Here is a 20,795-nt window from a genome sequence, read left to right on the forward strand (position 1 = left end):
ACTGTGGAACCGCGATAATTTCCCCAGCATCTTTTCCTCAATCACGTCCCTGCGGTCTGCACCAAATTCGCTCATCCTATGTGCATTTTTGTAAGAAAGACAAAGGAAATCATTAGCCACTAATGAAAAAGCCCAAAAAGCCTCATAAATAGTTTTTTTTGGCACATGTTTTAGCGCCACTAGAATGCTCTAACCAACTGTCAAAACTTTGATGGATCTTCATCTTCCGCACGTTGCCTGTCGAGCTCATGCTGAAGCATTAAACTACCGACTTTTCCTGCCCAATCGTAATCTGTTTTTAATCGCAGCATCGCACTGAATGGCATTGTGCAGACTGCCACCTGGTCGCAATACGCTCTAGTCATAACACAACGTCAAATAGATTTCATTTTTTGTACAGCTCATTGCTCCGCAGACCACTTTTAACAGCAAATAATAGCTGATCGGCATGTGTTCGCTCAACGCAAAGGCGAGCGCATCGAAATCTGTGGCAGCGACATCAACCCGAATGGGGCAGGTGTAGTGGGATTGCCCTTTCGTGGGAAAAAGGCATCCCGGCCGGGAGAAGGAGTTAATAAGTAGCAAGCAGGCAATGCCCGGAAAGGGCATGACTGACTGAGCGCGCCTGGTGCGGGCATGCGCGGGCTTGAAATCAATTTCAACTTGCCAGAGGGAGCAACGGCAGCGGACCTTCTAACTCCCTGACTGACATATACAACCCACCCACTCACACGCGCACGCCTACCTTGGCGCGTGGAGGTGCGTGCGCACGAGACAGTTTGTCCCCTCCCTTGCACCCACACGCTCACACGTGCGCACGCAGCCAGACACACGCGCGTTCCGACCTCGTGCCAACGGGGGTTGTGAGCGCCGTTAGCGTGTTGATTGGCTCCGCGTGGCTACAACAGCTACACTTCTAGGAGGTGCTACTGTGATGAGCAACAGCACTGCTGCATGCATCGCATTTCCGCGACTACAATCCTCCAACGCCGAGGGAGGGGGGAGAGTGGGGAGGGTGCGAGTACGGTGCGTATGACGTGGAGGGACTGGAGGAGGTGAAAAAGCATCACTTTCGCCCACAAAAATACATGTTTTTCTCTGTCTGTAGGCCCACATTTCATTCTGCGGAGCATAAAAATTTTAAAAGCATCTCGTCGATTGAAGCGCAACCACATTCCTGTTTGGAATAGAAAACAGCCCGGAATTGAAATACTTACCTAAAATACCTTTATAGCAGTGGATTATTGTTTAAGAGGGAAACCAAACTCACGTTAAAGTGGTTTCGGCAAAGCTATTTTGTTTTTTTGATTTAGTACAAACAGAATTCCAATGCCAATTCACGAATGAAGTAAAGATTGCACTGAGAAATGTGAATGTCGGTAGCAATGGAAGTTGCACCTTGTTTAGGTCAATCACTTGGCAGACTTATACGTGCCCAAGGAATAGAAAAGCTTCCCTCTTGAAATTACAAACGGAAACTTGTAAATGTTTTGGCAGCAATGTGTAGATGAAATGTGCATTTCTATTTATATTTGATGACTTTAAAACAGTCTCCGTTAGTGTCTTTCCTCAACAAAGGAATTTAAACAGGCTTAAAATTACTGCAGAATTTCACTTAAAAAAGAGGACTTTTCAAGTGCTGCTTCATTATTTTTTTATTAAGCGGATTTCAGACACTAAAATTGTCAATTAGAAGCTTTGAAGAGGCGATTGCAGTCAAAGGTGGACTAGCCGAATAATTTGGGGTGGTGTTGACAGAAGCGCTCCGGTTTATTCCTTCCAACCCTTGATAGAAATTCTGTGTTCTTAGAGGTGGAAAACCTTTGCCAGTGAGACCACAGTGGTGGCTTCAATGGGCAGTTAGGAATAGTTACCTACTAAGTAGTTCAGCCGAAACAATTAAAGGTTTTCTTTTAGTCACACAGAATCAGGAATCGCACCCCTTCCACGTAAATGAAAATGTTTTGTGCGGCCATATTAGGATGAAAAACGGTCTTGGTGACAGTTTTCTGCATTAGAAAATGAAGTATGAATTTCACAGAATAAAATTGAACAATTCGTTGACTAATTCCGGTTCCGTAGAAATGTTTTTCGTAGCTCTACTGCTTCATACTCTACACTCGGTGAATTTTCAAAAAATGGACTGGATTTCAAATATTACTATTTCATTTTGGTTTTATGGCAATAATAAAATGGAAAATTAATTTTTGTGCGAAATTATGACCCGTGCCAGACTATTTGCCTTTTGAAGGGAAAAGTTGACAGGAAGTAGAATGATCGGTGTTGATTAAAGCAGTACCTCTCCAATTCCGGAAAGTGTGAAAGCAGACTCGGTGAGCAAATGGTTTTCTCCCTTACGAGTATCTAAGTAGAAGTAATGTAGGCGACCCAAAGCATTCCTGCCACGGCCTTTACATGATTCTGAAGAGGTAGGTATCTTTATAAATAAATCGGTTTTCAGTGGCATCGAATCAAATGCTATGCAAATGACAGACTGATCGTGACGTGTTTGTAATCCAAGCGAAGGTTAAAGTTTGCATGTTAAAACACTTTGCATGTTACCTTTTTCATCATGCAAACTTCCCTAACGCCTACAAAAATGTTCGGCAGGGAAGTAACCTTATTAACCTTTTTTTTTAGAAACTCGTAATCATTGGTGTCTGCGTAGCAATCTTGATATGCATTCTCATCGGTATTATCGTCGGTTTCGTACCGAAATAAAAGGTCCTCAAACTGACAGAAGAAGGCAATCAAGACTACCGATAGCCCATTGCAGTGGCTCAGTTCATTTATTCCCTGCTCCTTTGTCCTCCTCACCGTACCGATTTATTTCCAACCCCGTAGAGCAAACGGAGGCACAAACGTACTCATTTACACGCCTCCCACCTCCCTGTAATTGCTGAGTTCATTGGACTGATGCGGGGAGATGAGGGGTCAGTACGGTGTCTGTTTCAGTTCAGCGTTTTATCCAGACCAATCCTATCTATAATGAGCATTCCGTTATTGAGATATATTATCTTCATGTGTACATACATATATATATTTATGGCTGTTTCTGATACGTAAGGGAGATCCCCCCCCACATGTCTTCCCCCAACCCCCTCTTCTTTACCTCTGCCTCCCTGAACCGCATTTTCGGACTAGGATATTGATTTTGATTTGTAAGCCCTATCAAAATAATCCTATCATATAACGCGATGCTTTTCCCCTCCCATTCCAACCCACGCCATCTGGCCAACCAATCAACCAACCGCCCATGTCCCTCTCACTTTGGTCTCACGACTATGCAACTATCACCCTTCTTTCGCCTTCTCACCGTTACGCAGACATTCCAACCTTCAAAATTATCGACCATTTATTGGCTTGCATTCCCTCTCGATATCTTGTCTCCTCTCGCCTCACCCCTTCGCACAATTCCTCGCCTCCTCCTCCGCCTCATCCCACTCCTAGCGTCTCTTTTCCTGTGAAATATTGTGAAGTTTTTCTTAACCTCTCGCGGTTCGTGAATATTTGTGCAGTAAATAAATAACTCCTTTGGTTCTGCACAAGTGTCTTAATTGGCCGAGTACAGGGCACGGGGAGGTGGTTTGAAAATTGCTTGGTTAAAGTAAATTAAAATGAACCGAAAGAAATAGATAAAAGGCTTAAAATTGAGATACAACTGGCAAAAAGGGGTTTTACAAAAGCTTTTGTGTACAAAAGTCCAGATGTTTCAAAGGGGTTTGGCTGTTAATGAATGAAGGAGGATTATAAAAGCCTACCCCTATTGTGAAACTTGTAAGGCATATTTTGGAACATTAATAACTAAAAATAGTCATTCAATAGAAACGCCGTCCATCTCAATGCGGTTTCTGAGGTAATGACCATATGCATTTTTCAAATAGTCATTAATCGCCAGAGTAGCTATAGAAACCCACGAAAAAAGGGTGTCGTCGGGGCGGGGGGCGGGCGGTGCTGCGGAAGGTATGTAAAATGAGAATCTACGCGGCTGGCGATCAAGGCAATAAAAAAAGTTACTCTTGTATTGTCTACACTAAGATTGGAAGCTACATGTTAAAGCTTAAAAATGAGATAAAATTCAATTAAAATTCTTGTTTTTTTAAGTAAAATTTGTTCGCGAACAGGTCACGCATCCTGTGTTTATTAGTATATCACCATGCCTTAAATGTGGATGCATTTAATAAGTTAAGGTTTGAGACGTGGATTTATATATTTCCACAATCTTAAGTCACTTAACCTCTGAAAGAGGACCTCCTGCTCTTAGTACAATTGTTTGTAAAATAGCTGACGAGCGGTGCGATACGATGCGATGGATGTTAATCCAGCTGGACAAAAGTGTACAAGTTGATGAAGTCACACAACAAAAGTTCACGTGGTTTCTGAATCTACGAGTAAAAGTCGGGCGACCTTTGAAATTAAAACACCACATTAGTGTAGAAAGCAATACTACACTGAGCTTTAAAGTACTACACAAACGGTATCCGAGCCACGTCCGAGTCGGATTAACAGCACTTTCTTCTTGATAAAAAAACTTTCGAACAAGAAGCAGGGAAGAAGTCTTTTCGCGGAGAAAAAACAAATTCAAAGGCCAAGTTAAAATGAATAGGGGACTCGGAAAGGATTAAAAAACTGAGCAAGTGTACATTCATGAAAAAACAAGCTTAACTGGCTTTTGAGGGATCGTATTGGTCAAGAGATCATCTTTTCAAATAATGAGAATTATTTTCCTAGACATATTTAATTACGCGGATCCCTCATTCCCTGCGATTCATTCGCCACCTTGATGTCCCGGCCTCTCGTTCAACCTTTCCTCCATACAGAAATGCCTTATTCCATCTATTCTTCAACCCTATTTACCGGATGAGTCCACTAATTACATTGCTCCATAATAATTCAAGATCACTATCGGGATCGGAAGTTCAAAGGCGTTGGACAATATTGATCCTGTCCGTCACACTGAAGAAAATGGTAGCATTGAAACCAATACCAGTAAGAATAAGACCCAGGCTATGCAATGAAATAATGCTACATCTAATCGGGCGCTTATTTATCCACGGCCGTTACGTACGAAACCAATGCGACTGTCCGAAGCTTCAGTCTACTCCCGGGACGTCTCATAAACTTAAACACTAAAATGTCACGATTAAAAAGCATTCGGTTCGATAGCATTATAAAAATCCCCCGACGCTCTTACATTTGCCACCAGGAGGCAGTGGTTCAATTTACCTGCGTCAAGACGGGCAGCAAAAAAAACCATTAGAGGAGAGTTGCACCACGTCTGTTTGTCGAGAGATCAACAAAACTCCATCAGTGGCGTTGCCTTTGAAGTTTACCCAGCCGACTAATTTTTGTCCACCAGTTTAGGTGGTGGTGGTGGTGGTGGTATTGGCGAAAAGGGAACGCATCATCGGTACTAAAAGTGGGGCGATGGAAAAAGTTACTCAATCGTAACTGAAAAATGTCCATTTTGAGCATTCAACCCATCCCTTTTCTCTTTGTGATACTTACAGAATGATTGACCGTCTTTAATCTGAGAACAGCATTTTTTTCTGCCTAATCCGAGCTCTGCGGCTTATTGCATTCCCATTTCCCTTCATACACTAAATTGGTTTGTTGAGCACGCTTAGGTCGTCCCGACTACGGCGTTAGGGAACATTTGCAATGCCTCATAAAAAAAGCATATTTGACTAAAAAGAGTAATTTCTAGTAAATTTATGGTACTGGCTGCTTGCGTTATACAGAAGCATCATTAAATGCATGCAGTCCCTTTCGCTCCCGAGGGAGTGACACCGATTGCTGATGTGTCCGTTGACACCTTGGTATGCAGTAAATACCTCTTTTCAACGAAGGGCGATGTGTGTATATCGGGAATGTTTCAATACTCGATGGAATTTAAGAATAAATGGAAAAATTACAGCATCCGACTAATTTTACAGTAAACAAATCAAAACTACTCACCTTTCTGGCACTGTGTAAAAGAGAAAATGAGAGTGAGAATCCTTTTTTCTCGACTGGGGGTTATTTTTAATAAGAAACTCTACGAAATTCCTCGTAATAGGCCCCTTGTTCCCCTTTTCCACCTCAGCCTTCCTCCTCTTAGGAAGAGCAGAAGAGATGGGAGAGGAAATGCCTTACCGGGTAGTGGATACAGAGGTATCATGGCATGGGCGTGTTGGGAGCACGCTTTCTTCTCCTCGGGGCCGATGGTGTCCATCCAACTCGCCACGAGGCTTGTACTGGCTGACTGTCTCTCGCCTAAAAGATAACTTTAAGCAATCTTGTGTTACAATCTCAAGTATTTAAGTAATAATTAGTGGAATTTCAAGTACTAAATCAATTTTTTTTGGAGAAAATGAGATTGATGTCTTTGCAGCTAATTCATACGTTTCTGTAGGAAAAATGTCTGACCCTATGCAGTCATAAGACTAATCCACTCTGAAATGTCTGTCCCTAAGCCAATTTTATTTATTAGACCCTTTGAAGAGAACGAATAAAAGGTTATTAGGTATTGAAACAGTAAACAATGCATTTCGAGGCTGCCATTTTCTGACGACGGAGGGTTATCAACAGACGAAACTAGGCGGCCAAGTTAACCTAAAAGGGTGGAGTATTCGCAGACGTTTGACTTTACGGCTAGAATTTGCAAGTTTGTGCAGTCTACTAAACCATTCAGAAAGGGGAAGCATGTACTCCTTGGCATTTTCTTTGAACAAAAGGGAACAAAGGGATGAAAAAGTGGGCTTATATCGAGGCTAGGAAAGATGTTAACATTATAGTATTGAGAAAATGAATGGGAACAATTGACAATTCAACAAGTTTTTGAGAGGCTTGCAATGCAACATGTTACAACTTGGCCACTGCGTTCTCCTTACACCATTAAAAGCTGACTGGTAGAATTCTTCGGGGACACAAACAGTTGCATTCCCAAGGGAAAAAAAGGAGCAAAGATTGTTTCCTTTTTTACTTTCTTGTTGCTGGTTTTTCGGCTTTTCAGTTGCGTAGGATCTAATTAAACCTTGGATGGAATAACTAACCCAGACTAATTAACCCCTACACATACTACTCGTAATGAGGATGAGTAGGGGCTCGTGAAATCAACTCATTTAGAATCTTACACAAATATTTGAAATACGTTTATGACCGTCTTAACATTAGTTGAAAAACAAGAGAGGGACTGATTTAGCTAAACCAAATCGAATCAATTCGGTACTTTTAAAAAGGTCAAAGGTCAGCTTTTGGAAAGGTGCTTTCATGAAGATCAGCTTTTTAATGACTTTTTGGAAAGAATGCGGTTGTTAAAAAGAGATACTACTTTTCAGTGTGCTCTATGGGCACAAAATTTTGGCTAATAAGAATTGGTCGTCTCGGTGTGGGAGGTACACATGGGAATGGCATTGAAAAGTCCCTACCCTAATGCAGCCAAACCGAACATATCACTGAAAAAATTCAATCAACTCTTGAAGCTCGCAGTAAATTAGAGGACGATTTTAAGCGGACGACTTAAAAGTCGACTTCAAAAGTTGGATTGCGATTGACAGTTAAATTCGGCAGTGAGAAGTACAACTGCCGTCCGTACATCTCAATTGTCTATACCCTAGATGAACCTCTCAACAAGACTGTTGAATTCATAATAGTTAGTTACAAAGTTGGAAATATCTGATAGAAGTCAAACCAGATATATCAATTTAATAGGTCATTTCTAATGTTCTATCATCAAATTTGTCAATCAGCATAACAGCTAAGGCAAGCTAGAACCTTAAGTTTGGTGATGCTGGAAGTCATGGGCTAATTAACCACCATAAAAGACCCCTTAATAACTTTTCTTTATTGAAGTTGAATAAGTTGGAAGTCTAAACAAGTTCTCGGCAAATATGGAAACCGATACGGGTAGTGGAATGTTGCCTCCTCTTCTCACTCAGTTGTCAACAACCAAGTTACAATTATTATTGACGCCGCTGTGCGTACACACACGCACGTGCGCAGTAACAGAGGCAGTGGCAGTGGAAGCGTGGGATAGGGTGGGGAGAGGAGGAGAGAAAGGACGAGTGAGACAGGCGGTTTGATGTTGTCCTCCCCCTACATTAATCTCTCCCTTTCCCTCACCCAACCTTTGCCATTACTCTTCCGGAATGCGCAGTCCCTTTTGGCACACTGCCAAGTGCCCTGTCTCCAGGGCTTTGGAGGCATTGGTGCGATCCCTAAGTCAATTGCTTCCCGTAACTTATACGTACTACTTAGAGGGCTCTCAGTATAGCCCATTAAGGTCAGTAGTTTCGTGTTTTAGAGGATCCTGATTGTATCATCTGTGTTTCTGCCTCTCTAGCCCTCTGTAAAGTCACTCATGTACTCGAGACATTTTCAGAAGCGGATGGATTAACATAGTTTAGTGGCTAAATCATGAAATCTTTCAGTCTACCAAGATTGGAATTTTGTGCTGTATTTAAATAAGTCTGCTAAAGGCTACCAAATTTCTAGTGCTAGGTGATTTATCGCTGAAGACGTTATGCAACGTTCATAAGACTGCGAGACTGGTGACAGAGCTCTATGTAGCGAGCAAAATTATCCCACATAACTGCGGAATAGAATGGCTTGTGATGTCTTCAAGAGTGATCCGCACTGCGACGGAACATATACGGTGTCGTTCGCTACTTCTTGTCGCACTCAAAAGAGTTGCAAACAACCGCCATATCTGTTAATACGTGGACACATTTACACCAAACTTTTCGGCCATCTCTGCTACACTTGGTCTGCATCATGTTTAGTGACTGAGGTCGTCGGTAAGTATCTCACATTTCAAATGATGGATAGCTAGCAAAATCAAAAGTCCGATTTTTATTTATGCTGTAAAAACCAGTTATAGTATTACTCTCAACATAAAATTACCAGAGGGATAAGAGGAATATAAGCAGAGTTTTTGCTACTTAAATAAGCTAAGTAGCACAAAAACCAAGACAAAAAAGTAAATAAAGCAGGAACGCATCACAGACTAAAGCAGGACCTATCCAGAAGTATGAGAGATTTTTAAGGTCTGGGGTAACTTATATTCAGCTATTCGTATGATTGGGCACATCACCAAACAACATGGGCAACTCTCGAGCTGCCACAGCAGTCCGTTCAGACATGTGGCTGATATTGAAAATAGAAATGTCTAAGACAGGTGATATGTCCAGAAAGGTTAAATAATTCATCCACTCTCTCTCATTGTAATGCTAATTTCGAGAAAAAAAGCAGACTGTGTACGAAGTGAGCAACCAGAGCCTTTTGGGAGGGGGATAAACAAGTTGTAGCTTTTTATGGGGATGTATTGGCAACATCAGAGGCGATGGCACTCTGGCTAAACAACCCCGCAGAGACCGTCGGCTAAGCAGTAAACTCTTGTAAAAAATTTGGGTTAATTTTGATTTGATGCAATAACCACCAATCTTCAATTTAAAGGAGAGTAAGAGACTTTTTTCGAAATCTTTTGCGAAAATAAATAACTTCTACACTGTAACGCGGGTTTTGACTGAGAAAAAGTGTGTAACAACGAGTCTAGAAGCAAAATCGCCCTGCCTTGTTGCTACTTCTGTTCAGAGAGCAGCGCTGAGGGCAAATGCAACATCCTTGGCAAAAAACTAAAAGGAACATGGCCTGGCCTTCTAACGGAGTTGATTAAGGTGGGACCATTTTCACTAATTTCTAGGTAAAAATAGCATGCTTTTGATGGTAAATGAGCCTTGGAACCGACCCAATAGAGGCCAACAAAGCTTCAGTACCCTCCTATCAACAGTGTTCACTTCTTTGAGCACTAGCAATTTTTATGGTTAATTTAAAACAGACGAGGATCAAAGAGTGGCTATGTGGCGGGATTAAGAGGCGCTCCTGTGATATGCAAGTGCTCGAGTGCGACCCCTACACAGACTGCACACCTGACCGCTTTGTTGTGAGATAACACGAATCGTCGGTGGAGTCCCCCAGTCGAATAGACAGAGACTTGGCTAGAGGACCAAAAGTAGAATAAGGTGATCCAAAGAACAGGAATTTATTTACAGTTAGGAGAGCTCAGATCGCTACGGTAAATCAGCGACGGTGATAAAAGCCGAAACCACTGGTGGTGTTGTTTGAGTACAAGCAAATGTATCCGAGGGAAACCTGAATGTAGGCATCAAGGTGTCGCCATTTTTCAAACTAAAAGCCAAGCTGACATCAAAGACTTTCCTGATTATCGGCTGGGCTGCTCTACACAAGGGTTGCTGGGTAATAGCTCAGAAATTTATGAATTCTTCCTTTAATCCTACTCTGTTTTCACAAATTCCAACATCCGTTGTTCGAAGAAAAACTTCTTGGAATTTCCGTGGGACTCGCAGTGAGTCCGTCAATTTTATGAATAAAAACACGAAGACCCAGAACCCAGAGATGGTGTTTCCGTTGGATGATGATGGAATATGGTCCATATTTGAGACCAACTCGAGTAAGGTGCTTAGCGGTATTTCTTCCCCTCGACAACGTCTCGTGATAAGCAATATTGATAAGACTTGAGAAAATGAGTTAACTCAAGAGCAGCACAATCAGCTCCGCAGCTATTATTTTTCTTAAGATGAAAGTAGTCGCAAAAAATCCTTCCATGCATTCAAATAGGTGGTTTTACTAGAGACTCCTCCCGATGATGACTAGGTTTAGAACTAAATATGCGGATTTCCCACCGCTCCTGTCAACGTTTACTAGCAAATATTTGGAAGGTTATCGAAGTTCGTTTTGGAAAAACCGCTTTGAGGCCTTCAAGCCTGGACAGATGAATAGAACTGCGAGCACTTTTATAACACGAGATATGACTATAGGTAGGCAATTTTGCAATGAAAATGTCATATCTTTTCAACGCCATACCTGTAAACTTCAGAAAATGGTAGAACATTAAAAACGGTTTACAAAGACAAAAAAACCATAAATTCATTCCCAATAATATTCATCATTCGCCCCTCGATTGAGTCCTTTGGAAAAACCATAGGCCAGAATCTGCAGCTGCCACTGCAGTTTTAGAAATGCTTCAAGAAAATCCTTAACTAAATAGCTCTGAGTGGATACCCTTAAAGGAAGAAAGAAGATCGCGCCCGGTTCGCTGCCCATTCGATGGTCGTGATAGCTGTCGACGGTTCGAATGAACGCTGGGGAGTGGTGTCCGCTGCTCAACCTTTATAAGGCGACTTCCAACCGTGTTTGTGAAACCTCTGCGGTGTAGACGACGATTATGCAGGAAGCATCCTGAATAGAGCTTGATAGATTCGAGTGATCTAAAATCGCTCTAACACAATCCACATGTAAATTGCAATGCTATGGAGTTACTACAAAGTTCCTGTGAATCCCCCACATTTCTATCCGGTGGAACAGTAGCCCGAGAACGAGAAGCTGCCTAGAGCTGACGCTTCAAGTGTTGCAATGATTCGATGATGGTAGTAGTCAGGACTGTTCTCAACCATCCTCAATAACTTGAGCGAATACCAGTGCTGTTCGACCACATTTTAACCACCTTCGATGGAAGGATAGGTGCTGACGTCAAAATGGCACTGCCCTCCACCCTTTCCTTCAGCACTAACCATCTGGAATAACCATAGTGCAAGGACGCCCAAGGACAGCCTACATTTAAATCGTGGTGTCGCTAGTTTTCCTGCTGATGTAAAAAAGATGAGGAGAACAAAACCACCTCACTCACAAAAAGCAATTCCGGGCCGATGGTGATTCTGAAAATCAGAGCTCGACACTAGCGCCACTTGATTGGTGTAGTCCAAAGTCCACTTTAGTGAGGGAGCTAATGCATCCTTTGAAATTGCGCTTTTAAACGTTCCAAACCAAGTTGCTTTGCTCTAATGATCCAATACCCTCCCACGACCCTACAAACAGCCCAGATGGCAAGTTACGGGAATGCAAGGCTGTAATTAAAGTAGTATACTGGATCAGTGTGGAGGGCAATGCATGATGACATGAAAGCAGAGGGGGCGAGAGAGGGAGGTGAGTAGGAAACTGGTTGCTGTGAAACAAAAAAGGGAAACAAGAAATCAAAAAAGTTAAATTAAATGCATCGCTTTTGAAGAATATTATGGCAGCGTCGGTGTCAGCGTCAGGCGAAATGCGGTGCAGGAGTGGGGCGGAGGGGCCCTCAAATGACCAACTTCGGCAGCATCGACTTCTCACTGGGTGCGTACACTAAAAGAGGAGGGAAAAATTCACTTACTCTACTGATCTACTTGGGTGGCAAAATTCACCAGCAAGGTTTGTGCGGAGGCGATTAGGTAAGGTACGATCGTTGTGGGAATTTCGTGTTTAAACAAATCCCACCAAAAAACTTGAGTTAAGAGTAAAAGAAGCGCAAGAGCACAACCCAGAGGAATGAAAGAGGGTTCGCAATGTGTTTGTGAGATGTTGTTATTGTGCACAACACAGCTAGTCAGGCCAGAAGCGGAGCATATTCCGTAAGAAGTGAGAAAACGTGACGTTTATCATAGGACTAATCTTACCTTTGCTACTCCGTTGCCTAAATTAGAAATAATAGTTTCGAAAACTTCATTTACTAGTAGGTTGCGTCTTTTCATCAGGCATTAAACGGACAATTTCAGTTATAAGTAAGTCGACATGAATCTGAAGGAGCAGGATGAGGTTACTGGGGTTTCGATTGCAGTAACGCAAGCAGGAGAAACACACACTACATAGCCGTTGAGTGGGACGTTTCAATGTCAGATAATTCTTACCACCACCAGAGTGAACCAAACCAAAGTTCTTGAAATTCATCCATGGATAAGACGCATCGCATTCCCAGAACGCGTTTCAACACGCACAAGGAATGTGCTCGAATACACCCTCCGAAAGCGTCTATGCTTTATTTAAAAACGAGCTCCGTTGCAGAACCAGAGCGTTGCAAAGAGCTCCAAATGTCAACGAGAAGACAACTAGGGAACGCACATTGTGACGAATCAGTAAAAAGATGACTCAATTGCTAAAAAGAACAAGCTAGGCAGGAGTTATGAGCTAAGGCAACAACGAACTGAAAGCAACTGCTGTGAAAGAGAATGGATCCACCTCAAAAAATTGCATGAACGGTTTCGCGGCGTCGCCTAAGTTATATAAAGCCTAAAAGTGCGGAGTATAGAGTTACGCAACTTCATCGTCTCCTGCGTGTCAACCTTCGAAACCTATTTAGCACAAAAATAAGCGTAGTATTAAGACGGCCACATTGCATCTCTATTAGTAATTCGGACATACAAAAGCGCTATCAACTACAGTGACTACTGCATGAGATCCAAACACCCGCCCCTTAACAGAGGACACAGGGAACTAAAACGCGCCAACTGAAGGAAACACCAAAGAATAAAGAAGGTGCGAATTTAGCCAATAGAAAGCCAAATTAGGCGTACAGAAAGTGACACTGATCAAATTGGAGTTGATCACCTCTAAACTGCAGGCAGCAGATTTTGACTAGAACACTTAACAATTTCTTGCGAGAAAAAGCATTTAATTAAGCATAAAGATATGTGATTTCGTTACCATCTTCCTCCTATTCGAATTCTGAGTCCTTCAGCACCTCTGATAATGGCTCAGGCACAAGCCTGCAAACCTTCTGTATGGAAATCTAATCGGGTAGAAAGCAAAACTGGATGCACAAAGTACGTCTGAAGTGACATTATCAACTCTAGCAGCTTTGTAAGCTCTGATCGTCATGTCCACAACAGTGTAAAAGCAGCATAGGAAAAAGGATGCAAACAATTAGTCGCCAACATTGGGCAGTGGTGACAAGTCAGAACAGCAGTCGCTCGACCAAATACAGCACAATCAACACCACTTATCCACTCTCGATAGATTTAGTCTCCACAGAATATTACACCCCTCAGATCGGAGCGTTTGCCCACTTCTTACAAGAACGAGGAGTCACATTCACCTCAACAATGCGTAAAAAGGCCATTTGCCACATATTCATCACCTCCTGCCACGGAAGTAACAAATAAGCTCTACTTCTAGTGTAGCAGAACAGCGCCACCAGTAACAGATAAGATGTATCCCTACTACTTGACTATTCATTGCACCGATATTAAATCAATTTCAGGCAATCCAATGGACAAAACACTGAAGAAACAAGGTAGCCACTAATCAGCCATCGATATTATCGGATGGAGATGAGCGGATACAGCATACAAACATGTTTGAATACTACTAAAATATTTAAAGTGCTTCTCCGCCAGGAAAGCGCTTAATATACTGCACCTACTCCAGAATAGTAGACATTAAACTTAATGACACAAAAGATATTTAGGTGAAAACGTACCATTGAGGATATAGTCAGTGAGGAGAGGCGTAAGATTTGGATTATTGGTGAGCATACAGAAGAGGAACTCGTTGAAGAGCTCCAAATGACCCACCGCCGGCCCGGTACATGCACCCCCGTAGCCCGATGACCGGTGGTAGGGAATCTTGGTGCTCAGAAACTGAAGGCCAAAGCAGGACAAACACAATTATACAGGCCAATAGAACTAATGCGACGACTAAGGATGCCAGAAAAGTAGAAAAGACAAAGCATCCTACGTAAGAAATACAGGAAATGACATCTAGATTAATACTGCATGATGCTTGCTTGGATAATTCACATAACCTTTAAAAATGTGGGAGAAAACATGATAGAGCTTATACGCTGTGGGAGGGCTAATCCTTGGGTTATCACTTTTCATTACTAAGATCGTAAAAACTAAGTCGATACTCCCAACTTCTCTAACAAACTCCTCATAATCGAGACGCCAAAACTAGCGCTGCAACACAGGATAATCGTGCTCCATGAAATGTAAGGGCCATTAATTCAAAGCAAAAGCACTAAGATAAGTACACTAAGGCAGGAGAGGATCTGGAATCGCAAGTACCTTCTCAGCAAAAACGCCGACTTTACGCCTATGGATTGATCATTTTATTTCCAATACTAAGACGTTTCCTCCTATTGTAGAACTGTAGCCGAAATATCTCACCTTCAAGTCCTCCTGAAAGTTTCTTTTGCCCCTAGCAGTAGAGGTAGTAGACGTGAACCAAATCTGACGGTGACGAGGCGAATGGCCCACAGACGAAGCGCTGTTGGTCGGAGCACCGGTAGTGGGCGTGGTGGCGGTGGAGTTCGTCTCGCTGCGCACCGACCACTCCTCATCATCATCTTCGTCCACTGCTCCCGCCTCACCATCGGGAGCCAACTCAAGGTTAGAGTTTGAGACGCACATTTTACCTCCACCACCAGATGTCGCCTCCACGGCGATGTCACGTGAATCAATGGGCTGCGTGCGGACGCGAAGGCGGCGGTGGTAGTGATCTTCACCGTCACTGCTGTCATCGGTGAGGTATCGGTGTCGACGACCGCGGTGATGCCATGTAGATCGAGCCTTTTCCAGACTGCGACCCATGCGACGCCATCGGCGACGGACTGCAAACGCGGCGTTGGCAAGAATCACTTTTGCCGTTGCGGCTGAACTAGCGCCTGAACAAAGGGAGGACAGGAGAGAAGGTAAGTCTTATTACCCTTGAGATATTTAAAACAGACAAAAGCACTTAAAAACAGTCTACTTGGAGATTCTAAGTTCATGCAACCCCTAAAATTCAATTAGTTTTTTGTCAAGTGATTAGATGAGCCAGCGATTTCAAATTTTGTAGTAAGTCTATCTCAACAGAACAAAGACAGACCTTGTCACCTTTGATACGCTTACGGCAGATGCGAGTTGCCTCAAGTTCTAGAATCAAACTTTCCTTCGCCGATTTATCAAGAGAACTAAGGCTTGAGACTAGCAGTTTAAAATGTCACGGGAAATGAGTTAACTAAACTGCCACCTGAACGGGAAGGGAAGGAATGGATTTCACGGCCCCTGGTGTGTCTAGAGCTAAAAGGCGCTTTTGGAGAAAGCCAAATTGGAAGATTTTGAGTGAATACGACCCTCAAACTCCAATTAACCCCTACATCAATTAGCTGCATGAAGGAGGAACCAAGCATAGCATTTGAGGGTAGGATAAGAGAAAAAGAGGATTTTGCGTCTCGTTCCCGATGCCATTTAGATCACACTTTGAGAAATTCACTAATGACAAGTCTCGAAATGGCAAATTAAAAAAGGAATAGGCAATCTGCTGGAGTTCATTTAAACAGCTTGGATAAGTGCGAAAGTGGTAGAGAAATACGCAGAATAACAGATGTAACCCTAGTCTTATGTCCATGCAGACCATATAGGGGAGATGATAACTGAATTCATTAAAGTCTGGTAATTGCCGCATCTTGAATGAAATTAAAGACACGATGCTCCGACAAAAGCTGTGATCGAAAAATCTCTCAAGACACTGTGGGGCTTGATAGGAGTCGGGATTGTAATGCAAAGATTTTATGGCGTAAATTTATGGCGATGCCGTGAGAGACAAAGCGAAGTGATAATGTAAATTCTGACAGTGATTGACAAAGCCGAAATAAACAGTCTCAATTTACCAATCTCTCTACAGAATGAAAGTCACATCACTGAACTAATGACAAAAAAACACTAGAAGCAGTTCTGACCTCACGAATAATCTTCATCTCGGTTATTTTAGCTGAATAAGCTGTGAACGATCGAAAAACAGAAGTAGTTTTAGTGATGGATAGGAAATATGCTTTGCGAAGGGATGATAGGGTTTTACACCTAATTTCGGATAAAGTTAAGACGAATTGACATCTAAGTGGATTATTTGCCAATGATTAAGAAAAGCAGCAAAAGTTTCGTTCAGCAAGTTGAACGAGTGGAGAACCAGCATAGAAATGTGGAAGTTGATAAGAAATACAATTCTGTGTTTCCAGTAGTGATAAAGCTACCATTAGTCAGGTTTCACTTCACTTTCAGTTTCTAAACGAAAGTCTCAAATAACTCATGTTTGTACAACCGAGCGAAGGGTGCGATTCATGCGGCTGCAAGGTCACTTATTTCTTAGCAGAAACTTACTCAGATTTTGACGTTATAAAGGGATTTGAGAGGTGGCACAAGACAAAAGTGCCAGCTGTTAGGAAAAAAATAAGTACCCATAACTAATCGTTTCGCCTGTCAACGATGGTATGCTTCATGTATTGTTATAGCAGAAAAGTGCCAAGATTTAGGCGTTCGGGGGACTTTTTATAAGCAATTCGCGACAGAAGTGCTAGCCTTCGAAAAGCACATAGGTCGAATGCCGGTAAACTATTCAAGTGAGCCCGGATAAAATGCAACCATTTATTCATAAGGCGACCCTCAAACGATATGACAAAGCTAAACCGCTAACACAGGCACTGTAAGCTGATACACTTCAAGCAATTAAAGTACCCTTCCCACATTTAAAAACGTTAATTTGCCTAAAATTAGTCCATTTCACGAAAGAACAGTTGAGACTGCTAATGTGATCATGGTGAATTAAATTTAAGAAAAAAAAAACAATTCGATATAGACTAAAAAGAAGGCTCAAAGGCAATGCAAAAGACACTTGAAAACTACAAAAGTAACTCCAGACAAAGTAATCAGTGACGCCAAAATGAATGACCACAACTGATCAATCCTCCCACTACCATTAAACGACATTTAACAGCTAAGTTAACTATAACAAACGCGATAAACATCATTTTTAAACAAATTTGCTAGGGAGTCGTACCTCCAAACAACCCACGACTCCTTTCCTCCATCTGATTCTCAGCATCGTCATGCTTATCGTGGTCTGCACCATGGACCATATCGCCGCCGCCATTCCCCACAACCGCCGCAGCATTGCAAATGGCCCACTCGTCCATGCGATTCTGTACCTCGTGGAGGCGCGTGAAAAAGATATCCTTCACCTCCTGCTCGTACTCCAACTCCTCACGGAAAGCCAGCTCCTGCACGAGGCACGCCGAGTAGTGCCGAATGCAGATATCTAACTCATCAACCAAAGCGTTCAGTTGAGCGATGGACATCTGCTCCAATACTAAATTTCGAAGAGTATATTGAGTTGAATTGACTTTCAAAAGCAAACTGAGTTTTCTAACAATTTGTTGAACAAGGTATGAGTTGGGATAAGCGTTTCAAATATCATGGAAATTTAAATGACACTTTAATGAGAAGAGAGACGGTAAATGAACAAAGAGCATCGAATGCTTCAAGTTAATGCGATATACCAGACAAAACTAGCTCCTTCATTAGTTCGTCCGACGAACTGGGGACCAAGACCACAAGTTCTTATCATAGGAATACACAGGAGTATTAAGGAAAGAAGGTACCTTAAAACTCCCGATTTATTAAAAAAAGAACTCTGAAACTGATTCCGAAACAAACGTTGAACCATTACAACTTCTATAATGAACTAGGAAATGGAATTAACAGTTTCAAATACCAAAGAAACTTGCTAGAGCTGCGGGATAGAAGGGACGATTTTTACTGTCATCCATGTACAGTTTCACAAGAGAGGTAAAATTGATAGCAAACCTGACAATGGCTTCCAGACGTAAGTGGCACGGAACTCAGCATTCGCTTGGGGATCGCAGAGCTCCAGATCCAGCTCTACCGCCTCACCGACCATCAATCGGTCGATCTCCTCAATTATCTCGTCCGCCGTTTGGATGTGATCGTCAGGCAGCTGAGAGGTGATGATAGAGTGGTGATCGAGGGCTCTGGTCAGTTCCTCGTCCAAGTCCAGCACATCCAGATCATCTGGGCAGCCGTTGGAGGAGGGAGCAGCAATGGCAGGGAGGTTGAGAGATTCGATAAATTTGGAGAAGGTGAAGGAGGAATAATAGTCAAGGTGAGTGGTGAGGAGATCCTTGCTGGTCAATGCATCCCAAGTCTCGCGCTGAGGTGTGATAAGAGTGAGGCCGAAGAACGTCTTACCTTTAGGCTAATTTTGGGGAATTTCGGATTGGAGTCCAGCATTCCCACTTTATTGGCATGCACTCAGACCTTCTGTAAAAAAGCAAAAGGCCTTCAAATCCAACGGACCAAAATTGGTAGAATATTATAAAAACAATAAGTGTACAAGCTTATTCGGCAGTTTTAACAGGCAATCATAGTTGGAATAGGTGGCCTCTTATTCAATATGAAGTCAACTAGAATAATGATAGCAGGCAAGGTAAGTGGAGGATGTAATAGCTTAAAAACAAAGAGAAGCAGCAGAGGACACACCATCGAAAACAACGGGTCACCTAAGGGATATAAAAGGAATAAAGTCGCACTGAAAAGAGTTACACATTAGGTAATATTGGGAGCGACGGTGATAAGTGCGAATAATTATGAGTAAAACAAATAAAGGAATTAAATAGCACACTATTAGTACCTACTTAGCAGCAGAGACAGCACTCATCAGAACAAAAAGAGCAATAATAATATGATATACTAGATGATGCACACGAAGAAGCTGCCAAACTTTTCTTCCAAAATCGCTGCATTCTGCACTCGCGGTCTAGGAATAACGACTAACCGAACAAATCCGTACACAGCAACATACAAAAAGTGCAGGACTCCAGTGATACACTTAAACCAAAGTGAGTAAAACGAGTTTCTTCTTTTGCAAATCAAAGCACTTAAGGAGTGCAAAAAACTGCCACCAACATATAAGATTATTAAATATACTAGTATTCCCTTTCAAAACACAGGGTAGGGGTTCTAAAATTCACAAAACGCATTTTTAAGGCCAAAAAGATGTCATTTCAGTTTAGAAAACAATCACAATTGTGGGAAATGTCAAGCGGCAAAGAGTGAAGCATCTTAATCCCGTCGTATATACTTTTTCTTTTCGTTCATGTAGTACCGAAGGCTTGTTTCGTTGTATAAAAACGATAAATAATTACAAGACTTCAAAACATCTATTCGTTGTGATTAATGTTTTATATTTGCATTTTGCTATAACAAATGTTCATAAGGCTCTTTACAATTTAGAATTTGTGTTTGAAAGCAAATTTGTTCCTTAGAAGGGTCCTAGGAGAAAAAAACTTTTGATAAGCTGCGGTTAGTTTAGTCCCACGCATTTATCGAGGCGGGTTTCACGTTAGTTTAAGGCTGTTTCTTCCATGCTTTCTATCGAGGGTTTGCTTAGGCGATATGTGTGGTTTGGGTGCTTACATGTAATGACGGGCACTTTCCTTTTGACTGCCCTTGAGTTGCTGGCGCATTTGGCCTCCGTCATTATTTACTTAAATCACGGTTCGTACTCACATAGAACATGGCGGTCATCTCTGAATAATTATTTGAGCTTTATTACGTTTGTGCAGTGGGAGCAACTTGCTTCTGATACCTATCGACCACAGGTCTTTGTGTCTGGGTTTAATGGCTCCCACGCGTTTCACTCAGAGAATGCCTACACCATCCCCTACGGTAAAAATCAATAACCCATCTATTTAGTCAGGAACCGCCGAAAAATTGTCGAGGCTCGATCCTTCCCTTCTTCACTTATTTAGCTGCCAGGGCTGTTTCAATGTCAATCTGGGGACAGTGCTTACCGTGTTTGCTGTAACATTGATCCTGATGATTGCCATTCTCACACGATCCGCTTTCTTCATGCTGCCTTACGTTTTCCTTCAAGTAACTGAGTGATCAAAAGACTTTACTTTAGCTGATCGACTTTGCTTTTACACTGGCTGCCGTGGTTATTTATTTCTGGAATCTTTCAGACCTCATTTTGTGCTTGAATACTGAAGTATGTTTGCTTCCTAATTGAGGTAGTTATCTATTTGCTGGATCCTTATTTTTCATTTCCATGCCCACTCACTTTATATGCGATATGGGAATTAATTAGTGTGCCCAAAATTTTAAAAGGTATGGATTCCTTACACTGTGGCGGTTATTGGTGCGCTTATCTTG

At 42.2% G+C, this 20,795-nt stretch overlaps 2 protein-coding genes across 2 annotated transcripts; one reads left to right on the plus strand and one right to left on the minus strand. All coding sequences in view use genetic code 11, as the record gives it.

Moving 5' to 3' along the window:
• Positions 1 to 3,021: 3,021 nt before the first annotated feature.
• EGR_03084 (hypothetical protein) lies at positions 3,022 to 7,299 on the plus strand (the record flags this gene model as incomplete). Its single annotated transcript, XM_024492333.1, has 7 exons — positions 3,022 to 3,062; positions 4,125 to 4,190; positions 4,229 to 4,477; positions 4,821 to 4,989; positions 5,918 to 5,972; positions 6,305 to 6,390; positions 7,168 to 7,299. The coding sequence occupies 7 exons, from the start codon at positions 3,022 to 3,024 to the stop codon at positions 7,297 to 7,299; spliced, it is 798 nt and encodes a 265-aa protein (XP_024353259.1).
• A 4,831-nt stretch (positions 7,300 to 12,130) lies between these two features.
• On the minus strand, positions 12,131 to 18,872 carry EGR_03085 (Fasciculation and elongation protein zeta-2; the record flags this gene model as incomplete). Its single annotated transcript, XM_024492334.1, has 6 exons — positions 12,131 to 12,177; positions 14,288 to 14,447; positions 14,976 to 15,472; positions 17,623 to 17,931; positions 18,429 to 18,792; positions 18,831 to 18,872. The coding sequence occupies 6 exons, from the start codon at positions 18,870 to 18,872 to the stop codon at positions 12,131 to 12,133; spliced, it is 1,419 nt and encodes a 472-aa protein (XP_024353260.1).
• Between the last annotated feature and the right edge of the window lie 1,923 nt (positions 18,873 to 20,795).

Source organism: Echinococcus granulosus (genome assembly GCF_000524195.1).
Source record: "Echinococcus granulosus chromosome Unknown EG_S00015, whole genome shotgun sequence".
Lineage (NCBI taxonomy): Eukaryota > Metazoa > Platyhelminthes > Cestoda > Cyclophyllidea > Taeniidae > Echinococcus > Echinococcus granulosus.